This window comes from Leptonotus elevatus, chromosome 7 (assembly GCF_054856555.1).
Source record: "Leptonotus elevatus isolate MCC_2025b chromosome 7, RoL_Lele_1.0, whole genome shotgun sequence".
NCBI lineage: Eukaryota > Metazoa > Chordata > Actinopteri > Syngnathiformes > Syngnathidae > Leptonotus > Leptonotus elevatus.
The window spans coordinates 15,376,739-15,398,076 of record NC_141245.1 but is presented as its reverse complement, the minus strand read 5'-3'; the positions used below and the strand labels follow the sequence as shown (position 1 = coordinate 15,398,076).

At 43.3% G+C, this 21,338-nt stretch overlaps 2 protein-coding genes and 4 non-coding genes across 8 annotated transcripts; 2 read left to right on the top strand and 4 right to left on the bottom strand.

Annotated features, from left to right (window-relative positions):
• The first annotated feature begins 412 nt into the window (after positions 1–412).
• Positions 413–5,795, top strand: srsf7a (serine and arginine rich splicing factor 7a). Of its 3 annotated transcripts, XR_015095522.1 has the most exons (9): positions 413–666; positions 1,600–1,830; positions 2,015–2,221; positions 2,305–2,397; positions 3,066–3,107; positions 3,200–3,244; positions 3,395–3,493; positions 4,136–4,632; positions 5,244–5,795. XR_015095522.1 is itself a non-coding variant. In XM_086080054.1 (8 exons), exons 2-8 carry the CDS (start codon positions 1,607–1,609, stop codon positions 4,227–4,229), a joined length of 804 nt encoding a protein of 267 aa, XP_085936180.1. In that variant the 5' UTR covers positions 413–666; positions 1,600–1,606; the 3' UTR covers positions 4,230–5,795. The 3 variants fall into 3 exon arrangements, 2 of the variants coding, with proteins under 2 accessions (XP_085936180.1, XP_085936182.1); XM_086080054.1 differs by having other exon boundaries at positions 4,136–5,795; XM_086080056.1 differs by lacking the exon at positions 4,136–4,632 and having other exon boundaries at positions 414–666.
• Positions 5,796–6,453: 658 nt separating this feature from the next.
• On the top strand, positions 6,454–14,971 carry LOC147171111 (heterogeneous nuclear ribonucleoprotein L-like). Its single transcript, XM_086080053.1, has 14 exons — positions 6,454–6,639; positions 7,491–7,606; positions 7,911–8,148; positions 8,225–8,312; positions 8,627–8,721; positions 8,826–8,898; positions 11,204–11,236; positions 11,635–11,706; positions 12,591–12,838; positions 12,912–13,033; positions 13,125–13,326; positions 13,395–13,452; positions 14,487–14,597; positions 14,663–14,971. The coding sequence occupies exons 1-14, from the start codon at positions 6,562–6,564 to the stop codon at positions 14,719–14,721; spliced, it is 1,593 nt and encodes a 530-aa protein (XP_085936179.1). The 5' UTR covers positions 6,454–6,561; the 3' UTR covers positions 14,722–14,971.
• A 1,103-nt stretch (positions 14,972–16,074) lies between these two features.
• LOC147171110 (U1 spliceosomal RNA) lies at positions 16,075–16,239 on the bottom strand. The gene has a single exon (XR_015095671.1). It is a non-coding gene; the product is annotated as a U1 spliceosomal RNA (small nuclear RNA).
• A 748-nt stretch (positions 16,240–16,987) lies between these two features.
• LOC147171109 (U2 spliceosomal RNA) lies at positions 16,988–17,178 on the bottom strand. Its single transcript, XR_015095694.1, has one exon. It is a non-coding gene; the product is annotated as a U2 spliceosomal RNA (small nuclear RNA).
• A 1,031-nt stretch (positions 17,179–18,209) lies between these two features.
• LOC147171108 (U1 spliceosomal RNA) lies at positions 18,210–18,373 on the bottom strand. Its single transcript, XR_015095660.1, has one exon. It is a non-coding gene; the product is annotated as a U1 spliceosomal RNA (small nuclear RNA).
• A 1,173-nt stretch (positions 18,374–19,546) lies between these two features.
• On the bottom strand, positions 19,547–19,738 carry LOC147171107 (U2 spliceosomal RNA). The gene has a single exon (XR_015095700.1). It is a non-coding gene; the product is annotated as a U2 spliceosomal RNA (small nuclear RNA).
• Between the last annotated feature and the right edge of the window lie 1,600 nt (positions 19,739–21,338).

The window sequence follows — 21,338 nt, the reverse complement described above, 5'->3', positions numbered from 1 at the left end:
ACAATCCTGTTAATTGGAATCAGCTTGTGTTGGAAGAGGGAAACCTCCAAGACAGCACTTCGGCCTTCGAGGACCGAGTTTGCCCGCTCCTGTACTAAATATATTACATACATACAACAGCCAGAAGGTGACATACAAAAATTTAAATCTTAGACAACAAAAATACATTATGAAGAGCAGACAACTTCAAATTTATGTGCTTTTACATTTGCAATGTGTCTGATAGACTTATTTTCAAAAATGCAAAAATATAGGTTTTTGATCGGTGACTATGCTATTGGGCCAATAGCATAATGACATTTAGAAATATAAAAATACTTTCTTTCTTTTTTTATTATTACTCAAAGACGGACACAGTTTAAGTATGCGGAACCAGGAAGTGACGTCTGGATATTACTCCGCAGCTGCGGAAGTCACAAGGTCAGATCCCGGGGTTTGCCGCTCGTTACCCGTATGTTTGGGCAGTCACAGTCACTCAACCTCCGCGGGAGTCATGTGCGAAATCCGTTAACCAAATTCTGAGTGGCTTTCTTTTTGTACGAATCATCCCTCGTTTATAGGCGACCGATTCCAGGAACTAGAAGAAAAAGGGGCCTTCCCCAGACTGGGTTTACTCGGTGTGGTTTGAAGGTGAATCAGAGATCGTCGACGCAACCGCGGAAGAAGGTAAACGCGCGTGTTCGCCATTGTTGTGGATCAGGCTGAGCGTGAGGCCTTCCTCTCGCCCTCTATACGACGCCTAAAATATAATACTAGTTCTCCGCTTACATAGAATTTCTAATTCTTTATTTGTGGAATGTATGACCGACCGTGGATTAATGTTAAATATGTTGCTGTTAACTAAATTATCAACGTGTAGAGATTTGACGCTTCGTCCGCCATTAAGCACGCGAATGGCCGCAAACACTGCTAACGAACATTAGCTATTTTAGCATACAACAGGCTAACTATAGCCTTTTGAAACATTATTTAGAAATAATAATATGTATCCAAGCTCTCTGTTAATCTAAATAAACTAGGCAGTGATTATTTTTGTCGTAACCGGCAACTCGCCCCCTGCGTTATTTTAGCGTAAACGTTTGTGATTGGTTACTCGGCGGCGGGAATCGGCCATTACAGCAGTAAGAAATTAAATAAACGATAATAGCAGTCTTTGGACCCACATTCGAGGCGAGCACCCTATCCACTACTCCACGAGCTGGTACACACTGACCGGCGTATAACTTGTGCTTGTAGTTCTCGCGGGATTCACGGCAAAAAGAATGCTAGGTGACGAGTTGCCGGTCACTGCTTCGAATAATTTTTAATTTGATGGTAGTGGTGTGTGTAGCCGCCAACAATATTAAAGCTGCTAAATATTAGCCATGCTCGAGACGTCATAGCGGGAGTATTTGATTCCATTTTTATTTGCGGTTGGACGATCGTTTAATCGAATAACTTAAAGTGCAGTATATGTACACGTTTATGAGTACATTTGTTTACCCTCGTTTTGTATTGTACAATGGTACCCTGACTCGCCAGTTTAATATCTGCGACTATGTGTAACTTCATTTATAATTGCTGCTAATGTACCATTTGATTTTCTTTCCCAACTTGCAGCCAGAAAATGTCCTACTACTCGTCATCCCGTAGTTCGTCCCGGGCCACCGACTGCAAGGTCTACGTGGGCGATCTGGGTAATGGTGCCGCCAAAGGGGAGTTGGAGCGGGCCTTCAGCTACTACGGCCCACTGAGGACCGTCTGGGTGGCGAGGAACCCACCGGGATTTGCTTTTGTAGAGTTTGAAGACCCAAGAGACGCCGAGGATGCTGTGAAAGGCATGGATGGAAAGTGGGTACATTTGACAAAAGTCCAGTTAACTAAAAATGGCACAAGTGAATGTTACTTGACACATTTACAACAATAAGTTAAATGTTGTTGGACACATTACAGGGTAGCTGTGCAAGTATGGAATTTGCATACTGCAAGGTTTGTTAATCTTGTCCTCGTGGTCTTTTTTGTTGTCCACACTCAGGCTCTTGTGTGGCTCACGTGTACGTGTCGAGATGTCAACAGGCATGTCCAGAAAAGGGCGTGGACGCCCCAGCCGGCGCCAATTTGACCCGAACGACCGCTGCTACCAGTGTGGGGATCGCGGCCACTACGCTTACGACTGCTACCGCTTCAGCAAGCGAGGCGGGGGAGGGGGAGGGGGAGGAGGAGGAGGCCGCCGTAGCAGCAGGTGAGATGGAAAACAAAGCATGTTGATGATCAAACATAAATCTTTTTTTTTTTTTTTTACTCAAATGTTGTCTCATGCAACAGGTCTCGTTCCCGTTCTCGGTCACGGTCCAGGTCCAGATCCCGTGGACGCCGCTACCGATCCCGTTCTCACTCTCGCAGCCATAGCCGCAGCAGGTAAGAAAGGTTGAGTGAAGTCATACCTGGTTAACCTTAAACTTTAGATTAACCTTACTGATTGACTTAATGACATCTTATTTTTACTTTTAATGAGTGACGTAATCGAGATAAAGTCGATTTCTACATTCGCGGTGGCCTTTGCCCCTTACGCGACTAAGTCAACGCAAAGCTCATTGACACTGGCCTGACTTGGCCGGTGCAAATTTCACAAGAAAATACAATGAAATCAAGACATTTTTGCTTCTTCTTTTTTTAATTATTATTTAATATTCAACATTTTCGGTTTTAGCCACATAAATTGATCAATCATGATTGATCTTTATACTGCTGCGCACACGGTTGAACAAAGCAAAGCCCAGAAAATGTCATGTTAAATATTCAATTAGATATACCATTGATGCTGCACAAAAAAAATCCATAACTTGCCCAAAAAAATTGTAGTGGCACAAATTAATATTTTCTCAAAGGCTTAAGTAATACAGCATGAAAACGATAAATATGAAATAATTTTGTAAACTTGTCGCCGTCTTCTTATTTCATGAATATATAGGGCAGGGTGGCCCTGTACCAAAAAGGCATTATGTAGGACACTGTAAGGATATTTTACTAAACGTGGTGTGATCTGTAAAAACAAATTCTCTCCTTCCTTTCTCTCCCCCTTCTAGGAGCCGTCGCCGCTCTCCATCCTACTCCAGGCGCAGAAGCAGGTATGTCGGTGTGGGTCGCCATGTGCTCATCAAAATTTCAATGTCCTCCCACCGCAACTGTGATTATTCATTCTCTTGTGTTATAACCTCAGGTCTGGTTCTCAAGCTCGCTCCAAGTCCAGGACTCCAATAAGAAGGTGGGACGTGTTCAAATGTTGTCAAATACCGGCACCAACATTTGCCCAGCCTTTATAAGTGGCTCTTGAACTCATTTTTACGCTTTTATCATATTAGAATTTTGACACTTGTGCAGTTATAACATCTGTCTCTTCCTTTTTCTTCCCCAGTCGCTCCAGGTCCCGTTCTCGGTCCAGGTCGGCACCAAGAGGGCGTACCGCCTCCCGCTCCCGTTCCCGTTCCCCATCGGCCAATCACAAGAGGACCAGGTATGTGGCCAGTCTCTTGTTTATGCCTAGAGGACATCTAGTAGCATTCTAGCATTTAGTCCCGCCCAGGCTGGCAAGTAACACTTGACAGGAAGAAGCAACGGGCGGTTCTAGGCGATTCCGTCAGCTGGAGCCACAGTTGTTGAGTTCTAGGGGAGGGTCAGTCGTGCAGGTAGTCACAGCTTCAGGCAGGCGTGTTGACCAGGTCTTCCTCCCAAACTGGCTGAGTCTCGCCATCGTCGTCCACGCTGAGATGAGCGACCAGGGGACCCTGAAACCTCTACGCTGACCAGTCCGAATCTTCCATCTCTGCCGTCAGCCATGTTGGTGTGGCAGGGGAATAGAGGACCACAACGAGGGGCTTTTGCAAGGTGTAGGGCCAAATAAGTAAAGATTATCGTGTTTGTCCCAACTTTTCAATTGAGTCTTGCTTAAAGCCGAAGAGCGCGTGAACTGTTGATGTTCTCTTGCTTCGATAAATTATTGTCACAAAATGAATTTTGGTTAATTTAAATGTCATAAGTGCTATGAATTTGGGATTCCCGGCCCGAGTGTGGCTAGACAAATTTAAATACAGAGCTGCAGCTAGATTTGAGCATCTTTGCCGCACAGTTTTGTTTATTTTTCATATTTTCTTTGAAGTGTGTGCTGGGAGCTGCGCACTGCGCTGACACTACAGCTGATCCCAGGCCCAGGGTCTGCCAGCTGGCGGTGTGTACGTCCTGCGGGAGGGTGACTAAGCGCTGACCTGAGATCAGCCTTCGCCTGGCGTTAGACAGCGAGAACCTCCCCCCGCACAGTGAATGGGTGACCGTCTGTCCGACCAACGCACACGCTCAGACGAGATCAGCCCGTGCACTCTTACAATTGTTCTCCTAGAGTCACCCAAGGCCGCCAGCCAGCCGGCAGATCTACCAGAGCGCCGACACGAACAATTCAGAGTTTGACCATTTAAATTCCATTACCTACCTACCAGACCCCCTACTACCTACCTACCAGAGCTCTGCGGCCTCTGTCTTAGCTTCTGAAAATGAGAGCGAGCTGACCAGAGATCAGTCTACAAGAGCGTAGTCATCCGTCCTTCAGTGCTTTCATCCTTCGCTTCTCTGTACTTGTTGTTTCTGCCAGTGTCTCCAAAGGTAAAGACAACCCCCTACTCCCCCACCCCATCCTTTCTATCTACCCCCGTCCCCTCCCTCTTCCTTCCATGACAAGCTCTTGTTTATGGTCAAAGCAAATGCACCAGCTTGATGTACAGTGGGGACGTGGGTGGTGACAGTTAAAAGTTGAAAATGAGCATGCTCGCGAGTGTGGAGTGTGAGTGAGTGTCTTCGTGGAGAGCATGTGTTTCAACATGGGCACTGCAAGAGACCCTTTATCTGAAGCCGTAAGTGCTGCAGGACAGCCAGACAGGTTGTCCTCCTTCCCACCCTCCCTCAACGTGGACTCTTTAGTAGCTGTTGAGGGGAATTGCTGCAACTTTGTCCTTACACTTCAAGGTGTCACCCACTTTTTAGTAGTGAGGTGACAGACTGGTTGTACATTGCACCGGGCTGCCATTATTCAGTCCTCATTTTAGACATGAGCCACTAGGATATAAAACAGATGTACACGTTAAGCAAGTTATTGCTCACAAGTTGTACACCAAATGTCTTAAGGCGGAGTGAGTGGATGTGTTGTGTGAGGGCGGTTGTTTGTGGTCTTCCATTCTCCCCTACAGCAAACTGACTCACCCGTGTTTCTGTTTCAGTCGTTCCCGCTCGGCAAGTCAAAACCGAAGTCCAACACCAGCCGCCACCTGAAGAACAAGACTACTTAGCCCCCAATTTTCCTGCCCCCGTCCACTTTTACAGCAGCCCTTCACATTGTTTTCCATGTCGGCTCATGTTTTATTTCTTCCATCAGCAGTGTGCAGGTTCAGAGGATATTCTTCTGTTGTCTTTCATGTCCTTTTGTTGTCATTGGTTCAAGATGGTAAATCTTGTAGTGGACTTTTTACCAAATCCAAACACTTAAGAGTCCTTTAGTGTGTAATGTAGGCTACCTTCATGAAGCAGATTATCCTGGCCTGCATTTCTTACAGTTTGTCAATTCTGTGTTGCACTGCCCATACCCCCTACCCCCGACAACTTTTGTTTGCAAAATTTAATTTTTGGGCTTTCAGTTTGGTTCTGTGTATTTTAAATTAGGTTTTGGGTGTATCATTTTTTTATTTTATTTTTAAGGGTTGCTTGAACAGTTGTTCCTGCTTCTATTAAGACACAGTGGCAGTTTTATTTTTAAATAAATCTCTCCAACATAACTTACTGGCCTTTTATTTTAAATATTTTATTGTTGACAATTGAGCTGACCACCATGTTTACACCGAATAAAGATTGACGCAATGGACTATATTCCACGGCGGAGGTGGGATTTACGACTTTTCCCATCAACTTTGTTTCCGTTTGCGAAGTGTGGGCCTATCGGTTGTGCGTTCCCGTCGACGGGTGCTAGGCTGCGAGTGTGTAGTGTCTGTCTCAAGTGTCCAAAGCATTTCAGATAGCCGAGACGGTTTGGGGGGTTGGGGGTGCGAGTGTTGGAACGCGGTCAGTAGTGGCCGGAAACGGCGCTGATGTGTAAAACCCGGAAGTCCGTTGCATCCACCCCATTATACGCTGAGATTTGTAGCATCTTGGGCTGCAATACATGTGGGCAGCACACTTGTCTTTTCACAGGTAAAATATAAAATTGACGTAATTAAGATATTGGCGCAACAAATACTTGTTTTCCAGAAATTTGATTACTGTATGTAATCCATTTGATATTTATACAATTTGTATAGCTGGGATAAGTTTGAGCGCTAATGGCAAAAACAGCCGTGTTGAAATAATGCATAGAGTGAAACGTTTTGGAATCTTAAGAGTTTTTATAGGCTGCAGCTCTAGTGACGCATAGATTGACATGTGTCTCCGCCTACCAGACAATGCGGGACAATATGGGCGTATGAGAAGACGAGAACGAGAACCTCGTTGCGCTTCCATTTATTAGTTTTGACGACTGGCCACCATCCTTCTTAAAACGGGAACAACATGGCAACCGCGGCGAGTCGATATTATAGCGAGGACGGTAGGGCAACCAAAAGACAGAAAACCGACGGAATGTCAACGGTGAGCAAGTTGTTGGGTGTATACGAGATTTGTATTGCTCGCACAACGTGAGCTATACGAGTGTGCCAGATGCTAAATTACGAACACGGTTTTGCTCAGAACGTCTCAAATTGTTCCCTTTTTGCTTCCACTTATAACATTTCTGCGTTGCTAATGACTAACTTACAACTCATATTACCCAGTAGGTTGTGCTATGTACATCGGAATGACGGCATTTCGGGCGTTTTTGCCCCGCTAGGCCTTAACCCGAGCTCGGTGCTTTGTTCTCGCGCCGGTAACTCATAACCTTTAGCTATCCTGTATGCTAACAGCTAACTGGTTAGCCTCTGTTTTACCCGACTTGCAACGTTTGTTACCGTGCAAATGTAAGTCCAGTCGTATATACAATATATTTAAACACACAGTGCTTATTTTTCCCCTTCGTACGATATGTATTTACTTTCTAGAAGTAACTAGTTTAAACAGTTTGCTCCATTGCTACTTGGATAAGATAACTCAGACCGCATTTAATCAAGCACTCCCGATGTTTGGTCAGACATGGCGCGGACCCCATGTTATTTTAAGCCAAGTCTTGCAAATATATTGTAAATAAAGCGAAAGCAGCACATTTTTTGACGCCCGAACATATAACATGCGCAGCTGTTATTTTGCCGTGACCGGTAACTCTCCACCTAACTGTTTTTTGCCGTGAATCGTGCGAGAACAAGTAAAATTTCTGTGCCGGTGAATGTGTTGGGTCGTTATGTAGAGGTTAGAAGTAAAGTGTCAACATTTTGAAAATATTTTATGTAGTGTGTGACATTTAAAGGAGGCTAATCATTACTCATGCTTAGTATCCATTTCTGTCGTAGGGCTACGAAGATCCCCACAAAACCCTTCCTTCCGTGGTGGTGCACGTCCGAGGCCTGGTAGATGGTGTTACGGAGTCGGATCTGACGGAGGCCCTGCAAGAGTTTGGAACCATCAGGTATTGTTTCTTCAAAATTGTCACCATATGCCAAGAAATTGTGTGCAGTTTTGTGGTATTATATAAAGGGGCAACTAAAAACATTGACGAGAACAACATAAAATGGAGAGCATTCATTTTCTAAAAAGTACCAGGGGAAAGTTGAGACGTTACACTTTTTAACTATTTACACAGGCATATCTTAAACTAGTGCACTACAATTTATTCCTAATTAAAGGTTTTGAGTACAGTCGAAATGCTGCATTGACGTAGTGTACAAACACTGACACTCAAAATAATCTTCCCACCCCTCTCATATTACAAGCTATGTCGTGCTGATGCCCAAGAAGCGTCAGGCACTGGTAGAGTACGAGGATATGAACGGCTCGTCCACAGCGGTGACCTACGCTGCTGACAACCAGGTGTACATTGCTGGCCACCCGGCCTTCATCAACTACTCCACCAGCCAAAAGATCTCTCGGCCAGGTGACTCGGATGACTCGAGGAGTGTCAACAACATACTGCTACTCACCATCATGAACCCCATCTACCCCATCACCACGGTGAGCGAGTCAAAATAAAAGATTTGGCATTGCTTCTGTTATCTCTATAGCAGATGCCATACTTTTTCCTCTACAGGAGGTACTCTACACCATCTGCAACAACTGTGGCCCTGTCCACAGAATTGTCATCTTTAGGAAGAACGGCGTGCAAGCCATGGTGGAATATCCTTTCAGAGTTGAATAACACATACAAGTGCTGGCAGTATATAGTATAGTATAGTCTTGATCAAAAGGGTAACCATAGCAGAGCATGCGCCGCTCCGTTTTTTTTTTTCCTTTTCAGTTCGGCCCATTGAGTGTTTACACTGAGAGTCCTATAATATATATATATATTTTTTTATTATTATTGATGTCTGCCTGACTGCAATATACAAAAAGGGAACCTTTAACATTAAAGATCATTTTCATGGTTTAATTAATTATATGTAAATAAAGGACTTGTAAATAACAAGTTGACACCTTAACTTTGATGTTACATTTGACTCCGTGCAAAGCGCCCAGCGAGCCAAAGCTTCTCTCAATGGAGCCGACATTTACTCTGGATGCTGCACGCTGAAGATCGAATACGCCAAGGTACTCCCAGTGGACCCCACACTCAAAGAATATGTCCTTAATATGTTGGTTATTTATTTTATTTTCCGATCCAAACGTGTCTTTTGTGCTTTGATCCCTTTTAGCCCGCTCGGTTAAATGTGTTCAAGAATGATCAAGACACTTGGGACTACACTAATCCCAATTTGGGTGGACCAGGTAATACCTCGCACACATACAAAAACGTAATTACAGACACATGCATCACAATGTCAACATCACCAAGAGTCACACAAGTAGTCCCCACGTGATGTGGTCACACAGCAGAGGGCACATCCACATCTTCAGCACAAAACACTGTTGTGGTTTTAAGTTTAAAACCCACAAGTAGCCTGCGACTGTGTGGCGGGAATGTCAGCAACGCTTTGTTGCGGAAAACGGCGACATTTACATGCAGCTCGCAACTGGTGTTTTGGCATCGCTAGTTCTGTTCGGCCAGCCTGAACAATGTTAATGTCGTATTTCTGCTGCTTGTGTTGCTTGAAGTCACTGGTATACAGTAGAACCTCCCAACTGTCTCAAATTTTTTGTGTACAACCTAAAATACTTGGCGCGGCAAGTACTGCCATAAAGAGCAACATTAAAATGTAGTTGCATAGTACGACAGTGTGAATAAAATGAGGTAGATTTTATTTCTAGTAAAGGTGCAACAATGAATCGATTTTAAATAATTGAAAATTAACTCTATGATCATTTTTCATGTTACTTTTGTAAGTTTCAAGCGATTTCAGGGACCACTGTGGCTTTTTCTTTAATTAACATTAATTAAGTGTGTTCTTAGATTTCTGCAGTAAAGCGGACGGAGCCAATCCATTGATTGACCCAAGCTTGTTGTGTCTCGCTGCTTAAGATATATTTTCCATGAAAATTGTGATCACGTTTCAAATTTCGTGCATTGTATTTTTAGTGAAAATACAAAGTGTTTATTTTTTATGTGGTGTTTTGAATTAAAAGAAGAAAACACAGAAATTGTCAATTGTTGCTTAGCACATTTATTGTCCTGGCCTTATTGTCGATCGTAAAATGGTGGTTTAGTTTTAGGGCCATTGGGCTTGAGAGCATACACAATCTCAAATTCAGTTTGTTTATTTATTTATTTATTTATTTATTTTTTAATCTCCTGTGTTTTAGGTAAGATGAAAAGTCAAATATTTTGACATGCATGCTTTTCGCTAGTTGTACATGTACCACATATATTAGTTGTATGTTTTGATTGTTGCGCTCTCATGATATGCATTCGTGTGAAGCACTTTGCGTCTGCATTCTTGTGCACACAGCCGCAGCTTGTCAAATGTGCACGTCAATCTTTAACATTTTTTTCCCCCCCTTGAGTCTTTTTTCTGGAAACACAACTGATCCCCTACAGTTACACTCGGGCACAAACGCACTAAAGTCACAGAAGGGGAGTGGCAGATACATGCTGACGTCATCGCTGCTACCTTGTGTTCTCTAAAGAGGACACAGTCCCTCTCACACACCACCCCCCCCGCCCTCCCAGTCAAGACTGTGTGGGACTTTATTTCTCCTCGCGAGCCGTGACGACAGCGCACACGTCTAGAAGGTGCCGAGCTACGCTTGGTCCCAGACACATCGAGGCGCTCCAAAATCTTCGACACCACACCCCCCCTCCCACTTCCAGTCATCATCATCACCACCACCACCACCACCCCCCCCAAAAATGGAGGCTGACACCAGTGAGGACAACACACCCACCCAGAACAGACAAAAAGGGCCACACTGATGCGCCAACAGCACCACACACCGCAACTGATCCAAGCACGGAGAGCCGACTGATGAAGACACTGCTGACAACACCAGAACAGAACACGCAGGCCCATTTCTGCTGACTCAGCCTTGTCCTTCTCTACATGCCTCCTTGTATCGATGCTTTGTCTCCCCTTTCAGAGTCTAGAAGCTGGCTAAGTCCTTCCGCGTGAGGCCATGTTGCCTCGGGGGCCGGCCTCCTTCTCTCCCTCCTTAAGCGGACTGTTCCAAAAAGGGAACGGAAAGCCTGAAAGCGGGACCGGGCGGCGCTCGTTAAGACGCCGAGGTGGCCAGTTGTATCTATCGCCCTCCGCTAAAGAGGCTATGGGTGTGCGATGAAATGAGTAATGGAGTGGTGAAGCCACCGCAGCCTGCCTTCCTGTGTGTGTGCGCATGCAGTAAGTAACACGAGAAGCCTCCTCAGCACCCAACATGGCCACACCTCACTTTTTAAAAACTTTTTTTTAACACTCTCCGGACTGCCACCAGTTCAGTGTTGAGAAACCCCTTTTCTCTTGACGCCACGTGTCAAGCTTGTAGCCGAGGTGCCGGAAGCGAGGGCCTGTCGCCACACAGCTTTACTGCCACCTTAGTTAAAGTGACGTGACCCCACCCACTGCCTCCGCCACCCACTGTGCTAACATTGTGACTGTATAACATGGCCGCCTCTCTGAATATGTGTGATTGTGTACCCGTGCAGATGGCGACGTGGATGGCAATGGGAGCAGCACAGGTGTGTTTTCTTTCTCCAGAGTATTTGTCTTGCCCCTGATTGACAGTTTGAACTCACCCCCACCCTCCTAACCCCGCATATACCTTCAACCCGTCTGCCTCCTCCGCACTAAATGCTATGTCTACCAACCTTGTCTAAAGGGGACCATTTCATACAAATATATTCAAATGGTTGTATGCACATTGGAACACCCTGCAGTAGAGCAGTGGTTCGTTTACATTGGATGGGGAAGTCTTAATCCAAGGCATGTTACATGTTTAGTTGAGTTTTTCTCTTATTTCAATGACTGACACTGGTTATAGTGTTCTTGTGCATTTCTTTGTGTTGATGTGTGTTTATTTTATTTTTTTAACCCCCTGGCCTGCCTCATGCTATAATTATTTGTTTTCCTCTCAAAGATGACATGAGTACCAACCCCAACAAGCGTCAGCGCCAGCCCGCCTTGCTGGGTGACCACCCCCCGGAGTACAGTAAGACAATAAATAATTTAATGTAGGGCTGGGCGATATGGCCAAAACATGAAATCTTGATTTATTTATTTTTTCCTTCAGTCAGTCAGGACGATTACAATACAATCTATTTCAATCCAATAATCCCAACAAACGTTTATTTAAATGTTTCATTTATTCAATAAAAAAAAAGAAATTCCTGTGCAAAATGCTCAGGCAACAATAATGTATACTGATTCTAAATCAGTTTTAACATAGACTTAACATTCATAGTTTGTGCTTAACTGCCACTATGGAGTATATGCCCCAGAGGAGGCGGAACTTCCGACTTCCTGTTTTTCCACACATCAGCTTTTCTGTTTCCTGTTTGCGCCGTGTGTTCTTGCGCTTTCGCCTTTGTGCCCCTCGGTTGCGCGTTCCCATCAACGGGTGCGAATGTGTAGTGTGTCTGTCTCAGTTGTCCGAAGTATCAGAGTTGAGACGCCCATCAGCGGGAGTGCAGGGGTGGGGGTACGAGTGTTGGAACGCGGCCATCAGTGGCCGGAAACGACGCTGATGGGTGAAACTCGGAAGTCCGTGGCATCTACCCCATTGAGTAGTTGGTAGCTATTGTTAACATGTCTTGTAAACCATCCATCCAACATTCTGACACTTGTGGAAAATTACAACTCACAACATAACATCTGGATGTAACAGAACATAAGAACAACAGCTTTTAATAACCCAGAAGACAAAATTCGATTTAGCAAATTTTCAATGATTCAATTTTCAAATTGACGGTCAATTGAATTAATTCAATTTATTACCCAGCCCTATTCAATTAAGGCAACATTTTGTACGCCACATGGATTGGGCGCCATCTCATCCTATGCTTCTAAGTGGCGGCGTCTGTCTCCATTACCCAGGTGGCGGCTACCACGGCTACGATGAGAACTACAGCTCCTCGCCCTACGAGAACCGCCGCATGGGACCTGCGATGAGGGGCCGCGGCGGTAGAAACTACGGGCCCAGCTATGGGGCCCCGCCACCTCCCCCCGGCGAGTACGGAGCCCACGCAGACTCACCAGTGGTGATGGTGTATGGACTGGAGCCCGCCAAGATGAACGCAGACCGCGTCTTCAACATATTCTGTCTCTACGGCAACGTGGAGCGGGTCAGTACACATTTGATGCCTGCAGCCATACTTGCGTAAGATTTAATGCACACAATCTAATGTAACTTTGCAGGTGAAATTCATGAAGAGCAAGCCGGGTGCCGCTATGGTGGAGATGGGCGACTGCTACGCCGTGGACCGCGCCATCACGCACCTCAACAGCAACTTCCTGTTTGGTCAGAAGCTCAACGTGTGGTGAGTGGACGCTCGTAGGCGAGAAGCAATTGCATCGCGCGCCATGCGAGACATCCCGTATGATCCCTCCCCCCCGTTTCCGTGGACACAGCGTCTCCAAGCAGCAGGCCATCGTGCCGGGCCAGTGCTACGAGTTGGAGGACGGCTCCAGCAGCTTCAAGGACTTCCACGGCTCCAGGAATAACCGCTTCACGTCGCCCGAGCAGGCGGCCAAGAACCGCATCCAGCACCCCAGCAACGTGCTGCACTTCTTCAACGCTCAGCCCGATGTCACGGGAGAGATTTTCTCCCAGGTGAGTAGCGTACTTTAACACCACCTCGGCACCTGCCAGGCTGATTCAGCTGTCCTTTTTCATTCCAGATCTGTGAGGACATCGGCGTTAAGTCCCCCATCAATGTCAAAATGTTCACAAGCAAGAGTAAGTAAGAAGTCATTAGATAAAAAAAATTTTTTTTTAATGGCAGTTGGGTTTGTATTTATCTTTTTTTTACTAGTTTCGCCGTTTGCTACCGCCTTCTTCAGTTGTCAGCTGATTGATGTTGTCATTGCTTAGATTAGAATTTCAAAAACACGTTTTAGCAACTATAGCAGTGATGCAATAAGCCGAGTTCTCGCAGTATTTGTGAGTTCACAAAGTCTCGAGAATCCATCTTGTACCGAGCACGCTGATTTCCATCTGTGGTTTGGACCAATCACAAAAAGTGTGTTTGGGGGCGGGGTATGCGGCTGTGACATAAACAACAAGCGCAGAGGCCTCGGGGAAACTGGTGGACGCTGCAATTCTGTTTTTGCAGAATTACCCACAATTTCCTTTTTGAAAGAACAGTAAGATGCGCTTTGTCCATTTTTAGCTGGTAAAGGTGGTCATGTTTTGTTTTGTTTTTTATCTTGTGACAACGTTTTCATCCGTTGCCATGATTGGTCAAAACAAAAGTTTGTAGGTGTTCACAAGTTGCCGCATTGCCTAAACAGTAGGGATATAACGATAACGGCAATATTATAATATTGCGTCATTTCACAATATTAAAAGCAGCACTTCTGTTTAAAAAAAAACAAACAAAAAACAAGTCTGTTTGATTTCCGTTTGTGCAATCCTAGTTTTCACCGGTTACGCGGGTGGGTGTGTCAGAAGCCAAGACAGGAGACTCGATGTACATTGTAAGTGCGTGAAGAAAGGCGCATAAGAAATTGATTGATTTCCTGGAACCTACATGTAATTTCCTAGAGAAAATACATCTGATCCTATTTTCTCTGTTGTGGTCAGGCAACACTGTATCACAATGCTTTTTTTAAATGGGGAAAATAAGTGAATAACCATAAAAAATCAAATCAGAGGGGCAGGCAAATGTCATCTTTTTATGTAGCTTTCCCAATTTTAAGTATATTCGGTAGGTCATCCACTCACCAAATCTAATGGGACGTCTTGTTTTTCTCCCCCGTTTCGTCCACTAGGTGGTGCTGCTTCAAGTGACCGCAGTGCTTCCGGCCTGCTGGAATGGGAATCCATCAATGATGCTATGGAAGCTCTGGCTTTGATGAACCACTACCAGATGAAGAACTCAAGTATGTGGTGCACCACTTTTTCCCCATGTCAGTACTTTTAGCTAACTCCAGACTCTTTGTTTCAGCCGGTCCGTATCCATACACCCTCAAGCTGTGCTTCTCCACCGTTCAACATGCCAACTAAACACACGTTGGGTTGCAGATGGCAAATGTTTTAAGTGTCACAGTAACAACGTTCTGGTCTGCAGTCGTCTTTTGTTTTTGATTTCTGCTCATGGTGAGAGTCTATTGATTTTTAGGGTTGATATTGCCTTTCAAGCTGTTTTTATTTTGACACTTTTGTTGCTTTTTTATGTAGTCATTGTCACTTCGTGACTTCAACATTGTCATCGTTTTGTTATAAGAAAATTAAAAAAATTATGTCTGAAAGTGGATTGTGATGTCTGTCAAGTGGTTTAAATGAAAGTTCAAAGATTTTTTTTTTTTTTTATAACTCACTAAATTTAATGAAGTAAATGCATCCAACAATGCAAGCACACTACAGCCAACCGTTTCTATTTACTGACACAGACTGATTGGATTCACCTTATCTCACTTGAGGTGCAGGAAAAGGTAATCTCCTAATTTTAGCCCTGTTTTTAATATGTATAAAAATACCATCTTACATGTGTTCTCCCCCGCCCCGTCACATTTTTGGGGCAAGTTTTAGTCTTAATTGGAATGAATACAATACATTAAATTACCCCAAAGTATTTGTGCACCTACCTTGACTTGCTTTATTTTTTAATTTGTAGCACCGACACAGCTGCATTTGTATACACAAGTGTGGTTGAATCACCGGATATATGACTAGATAGCCGACAGCCCATACACAGTTGTTGAAGTCATAGGGCGGCCATCTTGCGAGCAGACTACTGCATAAACTATACAGTATGAGCACAGATGAAACATATACAGCTCACAAGCAGTTAGTATAAGGCCGGGGGGTCACTATTTTTTTTATTTATGTTTTAAGTAAAAAATAATAGAATAACAAGTGGACGGTATGTGCTGCTTTGAAGAATCCCTTTTTCTTTAATCGCTCAGTTCCTTAGACTGCAATTTTATTTGGTAGAGGCATCTTTTGTTGAATTACAGTTATAATTATTTAAAAAAAATGAAGTCCTCTTGTTTATGTTTGACAAATTTAAAACATAATAAATCATGCTGTTTCTGCTAAGTACGGTCTCAAATGTTCTTCAATTTTGATACTGTAAATGCATGATTGTTTCTTGGGAGGAGCATTATCCAGTTATATATTCAGATCAGTTGGTTGAATGGATCAGTGTTTTGGTGAATAGTTACTGCGCATTAAGTTTGACTCAAAGAGGTGCTACTACAAATATAAATACAGTAGGCATTATTTAGCCAGAGAAAAATAGGATTATTTTTTTCCTTCATGCTACACTCAGTAAATAGATGAATTTGCAATTGTAATAACCCCAACTCAACAACTAGGTTGTCGTTGGTGGCAAATCATTTATTCTTGACACGTTATCAGGGGAGAGCGCGAACGCAGTCCCCCCACTACCACAAATTTTGCAGTCGAGATTCCCACATTTGGGGAATTCGCAGGGGTCAGCACAGCCGGAGTGCAATGGCTGAGCCTCGCCCTGGGTGAATCACCTTCTTGATCATGGTATCTCCCCTGCCAGGTAAGTATGAGTTGGATGCGGCGCGAGCACGAGAGTCATTCACGCGCACACTATGTGAAGCGATGGTTTCATATCAGGTGAACAATCATACGGACACATCAGAACACATCGCATACGTACGCAAAATTAAAAGGTAGTGTAAGCAAATACACGAACAAATATAATATTCTATTTGAGTATTTGAAGTTGGAGTCGAGAGTCAGTGGCTTCCCATAATGCAATAGCGGCATCGAGAGATGATATCCTACCATTAAACTGCGCCCATTCACACATTAAAACATGCAACGTCTCAAATTGGAATAAAACAGAAATAAATTAGCCGACCACATTCAAAACAATAAACAACCGTAATGAGTGTGTGTGTGTGTGTGTGTGGGCGGGGGGTTACCCAAGTAATGCTTTCTTTACGTCACAAACAGACAAAACTTCCGGTTTACGAATGTGTTGCTGCCACCTAGTGTTGGAAATATGAAGCTTTTTAACCACTCGAAGCTTGCAAAAAAAACACTCCGGTGGCTGAAATAAAACAGTAATTTGAACTACTGTACTTTGCCTTTTTTGGTATCCTTTTCGTTTATCTATTTATTTTAAGGACAAGTTACATGTGACATGAAGTCGTGGTTTATTTAACCCCGCCCCCTGAGTCATTGATTGCGCTGATGAAAACTGATGTAATAAGTACCACAGCGTTAGATGCTGTACTTGACAGTGCAAACTTGAAGAAGTTAATTGACATGTTCTTGCTTTCACCATGACAGGGGGTGCACCGTTCCTGGAGATACTGCAATACCAGGTCGATGCGTGGAGTGGACGGAGCAAGCTCCTATTCCATCTCCCAGTTCCAAAAATCAATTTAATATATGGTCCCCGGGTAGGGGACGTATCAGATATTAAACTGATAAGAACAGATACTACACTTGATCTTAGCCAAAAGGCCGAGAAGCGATACCCACAATGGGTCAGGAGCAACCAATTAATTCCAGAGACTACAAGTTAAAGTTACGGTTGCACACGTAGACTAATTATAATGTCACATAACCGATATGCCAAACAACTATACACCATTTAAAATCATAATACGTCAACTGCGCTGTTTTTAACCTGCGCATAGAACGTTGTGAACATTATGAACGTGTTCAGATGTTCGTGTGTTTGTGTATGTTTTGTTCACGTGGTTCACGTCGACCCAATAGAAAGCGGCAATAAACTAAACTCCTTATGCCGTGTGAGAATAGTTTTTAAAAACCGACGAAAATAATTTATCATTTGTAATAATAATCGGCTGTTGGTATATTGCTGTGGTCCAAAACAGGGGAGCTGTTTGACCAACATTTTGACAAAAAGACATGCAGCTACTACTACTAGCTATTTCCTGTTCCTGCTTGCTAGCAAAATGACAGCAGCACTCTACCGCCATCAACGCAGTGGAGGTGAACTACACGCATCAACGAATTTGGTCGAGAACACCATCACAAGTTTCAACGTAAAAAATACAAAATAATAAATCTGTAACAATGCACTGCTCATGGAAAAAAATACAAACAACAGTCTAATTTAGTGATGGATTTATGGCTCTTTAAAGGGAGCCGTTCGATTAAAAGGGCTGTTCAAAAGACCAGCACTTTTACGTTTGTTTTTTTATTATTTTAAAACATAAAATTAGTGACACATCGCTATTCGTGCCATATTTTAAAAGGGGCATATTCTCCCAGGTGTTCAAGTCAGAAATGGCACCGCAGCTGCGCAGTCAGGAGGCTGTTCTAAAGACTAACGCCTCTTGAAGGTAAAACGTCATATTGTGCGTTAATTAACTGCTTCCGTGTTCCGCTGCGTCTCGCCAAGCGGCTGCTGTGCTGATAATGCATGAATACGGTCATGATTAACCGTGCGAATTTTTTTGTATTTCAAAAGTGTGTTAAGCAGCTGTCAAGACTGGAGCAACTCAACATTACTTATATCTTTCATTTTGACACGTTATCAGGGGAGAGCGCGAACGCAGTCCCCCACTACCACAAATTATGCAGTCGAGATTCCCACATTTGGGGAATTCGCAGGGGTCAGCACAGCCGGAGTGCAATGGCTGAGCCTCGCCCTGGGTGAACCACCTTCTTGATCATGGTATCTCCCCTGCCAGGTAAGTATGAGTTGGATGCGGCGCGAGCACGACAGTAATTCACGCGCACACTATGTGAAGAGATGGTTTCATATCACGTGAACAATCATACGGACACATCGGAACACATTACACACATACGCAAATTTAAAAAGTAGTGTAAGCAAATACACTAACAAGTATGCGTTCTATTTGAGTATTTGAAGTTGGAGTCGAGAGTCAGTGGCTTCCCATAATGCATAGCGACATCGAGAGATGATATGCTACCATTAAACTGCGCCCATTCACACACTAAAACATGCAACGTCTCAAATTGGAATAAAACAGAAATAAATTAGCCAACTACATTCAAAACAATAAACATAACCGTAATGAGTGCGTGTGTGTGTGGGCGGGGGGTGATGTTACCCAAGTAATTCTTTCTGCACAAACAGACAACACTTCCGGTTTACGAATGTGTTGGATGTGCATCTAATATGTTTCTGCCACCTAGTGTTGGACAGATTAATCTTTTTGAACACTCGAAGCTTGCACACAAACCCCATCTGGTGGTTGAAATAAAACAGTAACTTGAACTACTAGGCTGGCGGGTTGGAGTCGTGGTTTATTTAACCCCGTCCCCTGAGGCATTGAATGTTCTGATGATAACTGATATAATAAGTATCAAAGCTATGGATACTACAAACACAATTGAGTTAAATGACAACAGGCATGTTCTTAACCCTGGAAAACCCAAGAACCCTTTTCTTCTTTGGAAAATTATGAATTATACACTAAATGACTGCTATAAGTTCACTGAACACCAAAATATGTTTTTTCAATTTTAACCTTTTTTTTTTTTTTTAACTAGCTCAGAGTTGCTAATTTATCAATATATATATAGATAGAGATATATATATAACATACTCATAGGCATTGTGCAACATGATATGAAATAGATTAACAAAAAAACAAAATTTTACCATATGATGGTTTGCTGAGAAGGTTTTGTTTGGATTGATTTCCAGCTCAACAAAATCGGCATGTTGCCAGCCATCTTGTCACCACTCTTGTTCATGTAAGTGCAATACTCATCCAGAAGTGGCACTCTGGACTTCTGAAGTTAAGTTCGTAAAGATAAAAGGTTTTTGTTATTTGAATAGCAGAATTTAAAGGGGCCAAATTTGTCCCCGAGGGATTTCCGGAATTAATTTCACCATGAGAGGGAGTGCACCGTTCCTGGAAGTACTGCAATACCAGGTCGATGCGTGGAGAGGACGGAGCAAGCCCCTATTCCATCTCCCAGTTCCAAAAAATCAATTTAATATATGGTCCCCGGATAGGGGACGTATCAGATATTAAACTGATAAGAACAGATACTACACTTGATCTTAGCCAAAAGGCCGAGAAGCGATACCTACAAAGGGTCAGGGGCGACCCATTAGTTCCAGAGACTACAAGTTTAAGTTGCGGTTGCAAACATCGCCATCACGCCAAACAACATCTATACACAGGTAATAATGTTTCGTCAGCTGTGTGGTTTTTTTCAACCTGCACATCGACCGAATGCTTTCAGATGTTCTTGTGTTTGTTTATTATTTGTGTCACGTGGCTCACGTGGGACCAATAGAATGCGGCGTTAAACTTAACTAATTATGCCTTCTGTAATCGTTTAAAAAAAAACTATGATAATAACTAGTCATTTGCAAGAACAGCCGGTTGTTGGTTTAATGCTGTGGCCGAAAGTTGGGGAGAGTAGAAGAGTTATTTGATCAACATTTTCTCGAAAAGACAATCATGCCTTATAAACTACTTCCTGTTTCCTGCTTTGGTTAATGCCAATGGCTCTCTACCGCTACCAATGCAGTGGAGGTGAACTACACCCTACCACACGTCGGTAAAGCATTTACCGTGCCACAGCAACGTCAAATGTGATGTAATGGGCATTTTATTGACCATTAACAGTGTCAACGTCTAAAAAATAGTAACCATTCATGCTCATGGAGGAGAAAAAGTACAAAAACAACACGGGAGTGAAAGCTAAAAGAACACATCATGTAAATTCACTGCATGTAGTTACTAGTCACACTGCTGTCAAGTGTAAACACACGGTAATGCAAGAAGTGTTCTGTATTTGCGAACAGTTTGCTATAATACTTAAGTATAATATAGTGTTAAGGAAAATCCTGGTCACGATATAAGGCCCACGAAATGTTTAATTAGCTTACCTGTTGATGGAAAGTGGAACACCCGTTAGCGTGCTTAAAATCTCCCAACTGGTCACTCATGTTGTCAATTTACAAGATTCTGTCTTTTGTATCGCTTTATTTCAGTCGTTGGTGTGGAGAAAATCAAATTTTATCAGCCAACCTGTTACGCTTTTAAAGTGACGTAGTTTAAGCTACATTGCTCAGTGCTCCGCCACTTGAAGTGACATTGAAGTCACCAAGGACATCTCAGGGTTGTTGTTGTGTTTTTTTTACATAAAGGCAACTTGGTGGGCGATTTATCCACTACTAAACGCCCAGGCTTACCTAAATAATTGTGTATTGTGATTATTCAATAGCAATTGTTTAATAACATATTCAGCAACTACACATAGAGAGCGCTGAATATATCCAAATCGTTCACAAAGAGGATTTACAAATTCCTAGGAATAAAATGCATCACAGTCAACTACAAAACAAGGTCTTTGAAGGTAGATAGTGGGAAAGTCAATGGCAAGCAGATATAGTGTTAAAAAGTTAAATTTGACAATACGGGACTAGCATCGCAGATATAGACAACGTTTGTATTAGCTTTTATTACATTTTAAATAGTTGGAATGTCCACCTAGCTTACATGTAACCTGATTGTGACGAGTGTCGACTAGTTGAATCAACAGATAAATGCAAATTTCGCTTAGGTATCTGCAATGTCAATGTACTGCATGTGGTTTCTGATTACAGATGGCTAGCTTTCTGTGATTACACATTGGATATCAGCATCTGAATTTGAGCTACAATTTAGTTGCAG

Excerpts from the sequence above, each read along its gene's own strand:
- LOC147171111 (XM_086080053.1), top strand. The coding sequence starts at position 6,562 with ATGGCAACCGCGGCGAGTCGATATTATAGCGAGGACGGTAGGGCAACC. Across the intron at positions 8,313-8,626 it reads CGTGCAAGCCATGGTGGAAT|TTGACTCCGTGCAAAGCGCC; the intron begins ATCCTTTCAGAG and ends TTGATGTTACAT. Across the intron at positions 11,707-12,590 it reads TGACCACCCCCCGGAGTACA|GTGGCGGCTACCACGGCTAC; the intron begins GTAAGACAATAA and ends TCCATTACCCAG.
- srsf7a (XM_086080054.1), top strand. The coding sequence starts at position 1,607 with ATGTCCTACTACTCGTCATCCCGTAGTTCGTCCCGGGCCACCGACTGC. Across the intron at positions 1,831-2,014 it reads GTGAAAGGCATGGATGGAAA|GCTCTTGTGTGGCTCACGTG; the intron begins GTGGGTACATTT and ends GTCCACACTCAG. Across the intron at positions 2,222-2,304 it reads GGAGGCCGCCGTAGCAGCAG|GTCTCGTTCCCGTTCTCGGT; the intron begins GTGAGATGGAAA and ends CTCATGCAACAG.